The sequence below is a fragment of the Pygoscelis adeliae genome, unplaced genomic scaffold, assembly GCF_000699105.1.
Source record: "Pygoscelis adeliae isolate BGI_AS28 unplaced genomic scaffold, ASM69910v1 Scaffold114, whole genome shotgun sequence".
Lineage (NCBI taxonomy): Eukaryota > Metazoa > Chordata > Aves > Sphenisciformes > Spheniscidae > Pygoscelis > Pygoscelis adeliae.
The window spans coordinates 1,191,849-1,200,760 of NW_008824587.1; the positions used below are offsets into that span (position 1 = coordinate 1,191,849).

Here is an 8,912-nt window from a genome sequence, read left to right on the forward strand (position 1 = left end):
TTTGTCTTGGAGCACCTCGGATCGCTGCAGCTCCTTGCGAAGGCTGTAAATGGTGTTCATCAGCTCCCGGCGTTCTTCTAGTATCTGGCTACAGTCATTCTCCAGAGTCTCATTGGAGAGGCTCTTCTCCAAATTCTGTTCCCTGGCAACCTGCTGGACAAAAAAAAAAAAAAAAAAGCAAGATACAGCAACCATCTAACTCCATATTAACTCTCTTCCCACATTTCTCTGGGCTCTATTTGACTTGGGAGAACAAGGCCACAACTGACCCACACAATCTTCAGTGCAGCCCCATCGCTGCCCTTGCTGCTACAAAAAATCACTTCTCAGGAGTCCATATCCAACCACCCCCACCAACCTGGAGAGTGTTCTCCAGCTCCTGATTCTTGGCCAAGAGCAACTCCTTCTCCTGCTGGATCTCCCACATCACTTCATGGCTTGGACGCTGCTCTATGGCGTGCTTCAGTTTCATTGTGTGCTTACGCTCCAGTGTGCAGTCATCCTCAGCCTTCATAAGGCTGTGCTTCAAGCGATCGATCTACAAGAAGGTTCAGAGCTCATCAGTAACAAGGAGAAAACTCTGGCCTGCAAAAGCAGTTCTCACTCCATTCCCGAGACAAAGATGGGGCAAGTTTCTCCCCAGCGTTGTTTTCCTCAGGATCCTCAGTGCTCTGGGGACCAGAGTCCTGCCTGTGTGCTAAATGGATACAACAGGTTGCTTTTGTGAGAGGGCCCAGTCTTGAATGAGGGGAAGACTGTTAATTCTTCACAGCATAACCTGTAATACATGGGCCTACTGGGCTGAGCTAGGGACCACCAAGACATGCCATCTGCTAGAGAAGATGCACAGAACCTCATGCTGGACTGGTCCAGACCATCCCGGGCGAAGACAAGTCTGGTGCACAGCACAGCCTTCCAGGGATCAGGTAAGAAGGGGGAAGCGTTAGAAAAGGGTGACTGACCTCTAGGATCAGGTCCCGGTTCTTCATGAGGGCAGCGCTCTTCTCCTCGCTCTGTTTGGCATAGCTCATTGCCAGGTTGTAGTTCTCGTCCTTGCACTTCCGCAGCTCCTTGCTCAGGCTGTCCCTCTCCTCCTTCATCTTCTGCGCCCGCTCTCGGTGCTTGTGGAGCAGGCTGTCCCTCACCCACATCTCTCTGATCGTGTCCTCTTTGGTGTGCAGCCACATGGTGAGCTCCTGGGCCTTCCGCCGCTCCTCCTGCACGGTGCTCTGCAGCTTCATGATCTCGTTCATCAGGAGCTGGCTCAGGCCAGATTCCCCAGCAGTGTCTGTTTGGTGGGCAGACATCAGCCACCGCTGTCCTGTCTGCTCCCCGGACACACATACAACGCAGGTTCCCACCCACTTATCACTGCAGCTCGGGATCATCACATGCCACGCACAAGCATGCAAACCCTGAAGACACGTGTGATCAGATTATCCCCGCTGTTTCCCCCCTGCTCTGTGCCCTTCTACACCACAGTGTCACTGACAGAACAGGCAGAAGGAAGAATTGATCCTTCTGCTTCCTCCTCCACCCTTCCAGGTCCAGCCTGTGATGCCAGACAGGAGGGCCATTCTTGCCAGAACCCTTCCAAAGCACGCAGGGAGCAAGCCAGGGAACACTCCCAACTCCGCTCACTGAAGCTGGGGAGAGGCAAAAGCAGAGGTGAATCCCCCCTCAATTTGCACAGCAACACCAAACGAAGAGCTCTTTTTTCAGAACACAAACATTACCTATAATCATAGAGAAAACCCTGCTGGGCTCCTTGCCAGTTATTTTCTTATACAGTTGTGGATAATAAAGCTCAAGGCTCTCCAGAAATGCCTCAAAGCCCTTGTGTCCCGTTCGCTGAAGAATGTCCAGAAGAACACCTGAAATAATAGCAACAGGATATTCTATTCATTTATTTATCTCTTCACCTATTTCTAACATAACAAAAAATTGCTCCACTTTCTCCACAGGCAGATTAAAGTCCCTGGGATCAAATCCTTCAGCCAATCCTAAGCCAATTGCCCAGTAACTATACAAAAGTATTTTAACTGTGAAGGAACAGTTAAAACTTAACCCTTGTACCTAGCTCCTACTACAGTGGGTGCAAAAAGCAGATCTCAGAAGAGCACTTTATGTTACCCTGCTGATAATTACAGAAAAGGTTAGTTAAAAGAAAGCACCACGACAGATTCTGCAGCTCGAGGCTCCACTTCCGAATACCAGAAGCAAATATGGGAAAAAAGGGCCACTAGTGTAAGAACACTGTGTGTAACTAGAGAGGTAGCAGGGACAAGCCTAAGAGAGTCTGGACTAAAAAGACTTTGTCTAGAAATACTCTGTACCAAATCAAGCCCAGGGGGCTTCTTTTCTGCATTCTGCAGTTTTCCAATCTGGAAAACAGGGAAAATAAAGTTTTTTCAGTGACCCTCAGGAATTTAGCAATAAGAGTTAATCCAATCCAAAAGATGTACTAATAGCATAATGAATTCTGTCATTCTCACTGGTTGGAACAAGACCAGGACTGTATAGAACAGTCACAAAGAATTTACTTAATGTGCTGCTAGTGTTCCCTCAAACACCAGAAGATAGGAACGAGGGACAATACATGCTGCATTAATCTTGGAAATCGCCCCCTGCAAAACTGTTACACGAGAATAGCCTTGTGGGTCAAACCAAAGCAACTCCCTCCCTTATGCTAATCTAGAGATCCAGAACACCAAAAGGCCACACACCCTCTGTGCTCCTGTTACCCTTACACAGCTCGGGAACGCACCGATAGAGCCGTCTCCGTTCCTCCTCTCCCCACAATGATGTGCTGGGGGACGGGAAAGAGGCTGCATAGCAGTGCCTACAACATTTGTGTCGAGACACAGGCAGATGGTAACCTAGAAGCGATGCGTTCCTTCAGGCCCACTCCATCAGCACTCTGTTCCAATCTGCTCCCAAGAGCAGACAATGCACGGGAGCACCTAGGGAGCCGAAGGCTGCACTTCACCCACCTGCCTTCCGTTTGCGCATGACCAGGCTGGGGTCATTAAGAACTTGTTCCTCATCATCATGGCTGATCACTTTGCACTGGCGAAGATAGGGTGTTATACGGGAAGGATCTATGACAGAGATCAGCTTCACCCGGAAGTTCTCCAGGTTATTCCAACACGTCTCATCATTATCTTCTTCCAGCATGTTGGTGAGTGAGAAGTATTAGTGAGCAGTGTTGTCCTGTCTTGAAAAAACCAAACCAGAAAAGAAACAAGCAGACACTCAGCCTCCTAGAGTAGTGGGGGGTGGTGGTGAAACCAAGTGTGTTAACAGACTGAGAACGGAAAAGTGTCTTTTAGATACAGGAACACATCTCCCATGTGGTCTTTAACTCAGCGCTTGCAAATCACCTGCAGAACACGGTGATACACTACAGGCATACCTGGAAGAACAGTGCGGTACCAGACTGGAGATATCAGCAGCTGCGAGGCTAGAGCCAATGCTGCTGACACATTTGTGAAGGAGAGCTAGCATGAAACTGAGAAAACAGAAGTCACCAAAGCTTGATGATCTCCCTCCAACCAGCTGAACATCTCCCAGATCTCACTGTAAGAGGAAAGTGAAACTATTTAGCAACAGGTCCACTGGTGATAGGCAAATCATTGAGAGCCCCATGAATAGAGGAAAATCCAGCTAACTCTGGATTCCCAACAGCGTACCCCAAGAAAATGCTGTCAAATCTCATTGACTTCACCATAGGTTCTCCAGATGCTCAGCTACGCTTAGAATTAAATCTTTAATCCCCATAAACAATACAAAAAGGGTAGAACACAACACAGGATAAGGTGATGGCAAACCACAACTTTCCAATTTGAAACTAAGCATCCTCTGAAGAAGTGAAAATATCTTTAAAGCTCTCCTAATTAGCTGTTGCCTCTGCTTTACGAACAATTCACACTCTTCCTTCTCCATCTCCCAGCATTCGAGAGATCCCTGTATTCTGTCTGACCACACAGTCACTAAATCTAACACACAACAAAAGCCTCTGTGAAAACCCCCAATGGCCTTAACTGTGTTCAGCTGTAATCATACAAAAGCTGTTTTTCTGCATGCTGTACTTTATCCATGTGGAACAAAGGAGAAGACACAACTGTATACAATTTTCACTGTAAACACAGAGGTGCAAATCTTGCACCGGGAAACCATGAGGTCAGCTGCCTCACACATCCACCTCGCATATTCCACCTGTGCAGCTTCAGCAATTTACACTCGCAAACACCACCCGTGTGACTAACACACAGACACACCAAGAGGCCATGGAAGCATTCCCATTGATGAAGAGTTTGTGTGTGTCTGTTTGGTGGGAGCTTGCTGCAGGGCTCCCCTACAGCAGCTGTACTCTGAGGTTACTAGTTACCTGCTTCCTGACAAGAACCTGCTATTAACCACAGGGTCAGAAAAACAACTACTTCTCAGCCTGGAAGTGTGCAGGTAAACAGATGCAGAAAACCCAACACTTCCATACCCAGGCTTTTTTGCCTTTCGAATAAGAAACTGGCATTGTTTTTATTTCCTTGCCCCTTTGTGGTCAGACTGTTCCATAATGAGTACCTTCTGAAATCCCAGTCGTTAACTACTATGCTTATATCACACGTATGTGTTGACTGCAGTAGCCATTGTCATTTCCAGTGGCTCAAGAAGGCTGCCAGAAACCTTAGTATTCATGTTTTCAGTCGTCTTGTTTGGGGGCAGAGAGGGTGGGAACAGAGTTCTGACCATCAGCAGCTATACAGGGGCTGGGATTTCACACACATATCTCACTGCATCTCTCTCCAAGGTCATCCCAAACCTTCATTGTTTTTCTGCTCCAGCACAGAGAAAGACTCCAAACATCTTCAGCACATACTTGTTACACATTAAAGTTAACTGACAACGTAATGAGCTGGACTGACATAGAACTAGTCATTACTTACCATGGAGAAAATACTCTGCTCCGCCTGACATCAAACCAGCCGCAGCAGATTATAAGAAATGCATTCCCCTGTTGATAAACACCACATCCTTACCTCAGAACTGTAAAATAAAAAAAAATTTTCGCTCTTAACATAAACCATTCTGCATTACATGGACCAACCTGAGCCTGTGCAGTCAAAAGCCTCCTTGTCTCCTCTCCTCATCTAGCCACGCTCATCTGTGTCCTGACTCTGAGAAAACTTGCCTTGGATGCAGCCTCCCTTTATATTCTGGCTAGCGCAAAGATCATTCCAGGAGCAAAACTGGTTTGAGAAAAGAGAAAAGGGGAAACTACTCAGCTATACCGAGACAGGAAAGAGGAGGAGGGGTGGGGAAAAAAAAAAGAAGAAAAAAAAAAAAAAGAGAGAGGAAAAAAAAAAAGGGGAAGCCAGAATGGGTGATGGGGGAGGAGAAAAATGCTAGTTGCATTGTGAGTCAGCAGTATTACCTGTGCAGTGATTTTAGACTCATTCTGGCTGTTTTCCAATCCGTACCACCGCAGTACCAGCTAGGGTCCAGAAAGTTTTTTTGTGTAGTGGTCACAAAGACTAAAGAGAGTGAAGGTCACAGGCATAGGTCTGTCCAGCTGATTTCAGGGGACAAAACAAGCCACAGAGTTAGAACAAACAGGCTCTTCAAATGCCCTTTCAGCTGTTAAAACATCTTTATACAGGAAAGCAGGAGGCAGCAAGAACTCTCTCTTGGTTTAGAGTTCAGCTGAAAAGGATGAATTCTATAATGATGCCTCTAATTTTGGATGTCCTTAAGCTTCAAGCATAATTATGACAACTCAGTATTTTGATGGAAAGAGAGTCAAGTCTTGGCAAAGCAGGGAACATAACCCACGATTCCCAAATTACAGGCTGTGGCTCTAACAGTAATTAACGGAGCAGCACAGCAAGCAGCATTGTGATGATGTTAAGCATCAACATCATGCCTTTGACTGCCTCCCCACCTTCCCACAGTCCTAGAACTGTAGTTGCAACAAGAACTCACTAACAGTCTGTTTTAAAAAAAAAGTCTTGAGAACATACGCGCTCTGATACCATGGCAGCATGACACATTTTCCCATTAGCTTCCCACTCTACTCTTTGTTCTGCTTTCTAAGTTTCTGGAGAGTTTCTCCATGTTGTCATTAGGAGTGGGGCAGAGATGCTCAGAGATTCTTTAAGCCTGTGCTTCTTGTTAGGCATTAAATTAGCTTTACACTAAAAAAAAGATACAGTACCTCTATTAGCTATGCCCTTGCTGAAGGTAATCAGAATGTCTGCTAATTGACCAAACTAGCCTCGGGAGTTTTTGTTCTATAGTAAAAAGAACAAAGACAGCTTCTTCTTATAGTTACGCAAAGTTTTTCCACAAGCAGTGATATTACAAAGGCATCTCTCGAGTGGCATTTGCAAAGGACAACAATCATTCAGAGCACAGATCGCATTTACTACCTCACGGTAACAGCCCTGTGATGAACAGCACACAGAACCGTATGGCAGAGCTTCTGCCACATCTGAATTTCTTGGAAAAATGTTATCTATACCGGCTTATGGAAAATAGAGTACACTGCAAGAGGAAAGCCATTTCAAAATCATTCCTTTTGCTCCATAATGCCTTGACAGCCAATTACAGCAATATCGGTACCCACTGGCCCCCCAACCCCAGCTCTGCCTAAAGGGCCCTCGTAGAAGAGTTGCAACTCACAGCGCCCTAAACTCACCACTACACTCTCGGGAAGCTTAGCCAGTGCAGTGGAATGAAGCTTTCTGCAGCACTTTCCCACTAGATTTTATCAGCTTTGACTCAGCTAGCTTTGCACCTCTCTGTAAGACAGAAATTGCGGTTTTATGAATGAAGAAACAAGTTTTTGTTAAGTGATTTGCTAATGTCTGTATGGGGCAGGCTGTGGAAGAATCAAGAAAGGATCCAAGCCTAATTAAATCCTGCAGTTTTAGCCACAGGAATATTCATTTTCCACATTCTCCCTGGTTTTCATGCAGCTTGCAAACTTCATTTTTCTCAGTAGCAATCACACTCATACACACATTATTAAAAGCACTATTTGCCAGAAAAAAACCACACAGAATACATCAGTAATTTTTAAGTGAGAAAAATAAAACATCTGTATTTCAACAAATACTCAAGACTCATTTTGATACAAAATTAATCTGCTGCTTATTCAGCAGTATTCAGTCAGTTAGCTATCAGGCAAAACCACTGTCACAGCACTAAAAAAACCACCCAATGAGCAACATATTCTGAACATGGATAAACATTCACATAAATAGGGGCTAACACAAAAAGGAAATAAATAACCATCATTGCTGGTTTCCCCCAGATCTCCAGCAATCTTCCCCCCGGCAACTATGGCAGGTGCTAGTTAGAAAGAGAACAGAATTGGTCTATGCCTGAAAGACTTCCCTCAAGCCATTTTGTTTCATTTTTTGCAACCTGTCTAAAGATGCAGACTTTGTTAGGCGATGGGAAAACCAGTCCAGCCATTTTCCTCTCTTCCTCAGGTCCATCTAGTCAGTTTGTTGGAAGTGTTGAAAGTGAATAGTGCAAAGAGTATCTTCTACTGCCATGTAGGAAGGCAGACCTCATTCAAGTGACTCCTGTAACAAAGTACAAACAAGTCCTATCAGTCACAGCATTTTTATCGAGAAGCTGCCCTTCTGGAGTTTCTAAAAACAATTTTAAAGAAAAAAACCCCAAACAGTCTCATCTGACAACCATGTGAATCAAACACCATGCATGTTCATTTGGTCTATTTCACCAAAAGCCTCAACAGATATTAAGACATCACACACTTGTACCCTATAGAAGTTGTCCTGTTATACACGTAGAGGAATGAAGCCATGTAGGGGGAAAAAAAAACCCCACAAAGTTGTTCAAAGATGAAGTGTTAAAGACAAACTCCAGTGAAGTTTTGGCTCTTAAGCCCCAGCTTCCAACACTATTCTTCACTTCAAGACTCACGAGCCAGGCTACAGAGGGCAAACTACACAAAGAGCTGCTGCTACCTGCCCAGGATCTAGAGGATTGCCTGACAACCCCGAGCAAGGACATCTTACCACCAGCTTGCTGGAACGCTGCAGCAAGGATTTACTTCGGCTTCTGCTGCAAGCGTTCAGCATTCACACACACAAACCCTCTCTTCAGCAGTAGCTGTCCAGGCTTTCCTGTCCCACCAATTATGACCCTCCACTAGCCTCATTTTAGCAGCCAAAAGCCTGTAGAGTGCTACCAACTAGGTATAATACTAGTAGGCAGTAGCATGGACTAAAAGGCTGCCAAATGTTTGAACTTCATGACTTTTGTACATAATTTTATCACGCAGACATCAACTTTTCCTCCCCCTGAAAGTCAAAGTATTGGCCTTAGTCTATGATTAATGGGTGATTGTTAAACTCTGTGTCCTAAGGGAACAAAAGTTGAGATAATTTCAGTCCTTTCCTAGGGTCATGATTCACTGTCTAAGCTGTACCAGACAAATGCGTTTCAGGTTCTCTTCTCAGGCAAGAAACACAAGATTCACTGGGTAGGTACTAACACATTTCCTTCTCACATCCTCCTCCTTTTCCTGAAGCGGGCACTCCTCCTGATTTGAGGAGCACTGGCATCAGCCACATCAGTGCAGGAGTCCAAGACAGACCGTGCAGTATTCTCTTCAGCTTCCATGCCCTGCAACATAAGCAGAAGAGACTATCAACACCATGAGAGCTAGCATAATTGCAAAAGAACCCCCCCTTCAGCCATCTTTTTATTTTAGGGAGCTCAGCAAGATTTCCAAAACAATCGTCATTTTACCTTCAAAATTAAGCATGGGACAACATTCTATTACCTATGTCACAGCAAGCACAAAACATCCCAAAGTTTTCAGAGCAAAACCTTCAGCCAACACTGGCATTTCTTCCTGCTTCTGCTACCGCTAC

General features: G+C 45.2%; 2 protein-coding genes across 2 annotated transcripts in view; both read right to left on the minus strand.

Moving 5' to 3' along the window:
- CARD9 (caspase recruitment domain family, member 9) overlaps positions 1-3,177 on the minus strand; it is an 8,636-nt gene extending 5,459 nt beyond the window's left edge. The window contains exons 1-5 of the mRNA XM_009322037.1: positions 2,994-3,177; positions 1,737-1,874; positions 963-1,288; positions 359-538; positions 1-153 (exon numbers count right to left, since the gene is read on the minus strand). The exon at positions 1-153 is cut by the window's left edge and continues 21 nt beyond it. Coding sequence (XP_009320312.1) covers positions 1-153; positions 359-538; positions 963-1,288; positions 1,737-1,874; positions 2,994-3,177 — 981 coding nt within the window. The remainder of the gene's footprint in view (positions 154-358; positions 539-962; positions 1,289-1,736; positions 1,875-2,993) is intronic.
- A 3,912-nt stretch (positions 3,178-7,089) lies between these two features.
- Positions 7,090-8,912, minus strand: part of SNAPC4 (small nuclear RNA activating complex, polypeptide 4, 190kDa) — an 18,315-nt gene continuing 16,492 nt past the window's right edge. Inside the window, exons 21-22 of the mRNA XM_009322038.1 lie at positions 8,531-8,661; positions 7,090-7,592 (exon numbers count right to left, since the gene is read on the minus strand). Coding sequence (XP_009320313.1) covers positions 8,542-8,661 — 120 coding nt within the window. The 3' untranslated portion in view covers positions 7,090-7,592; positions 8,531-8,541. The remainder of the gene's footprint in view (positions 7,593-8,530; positions 8,662-8,912) is intronic.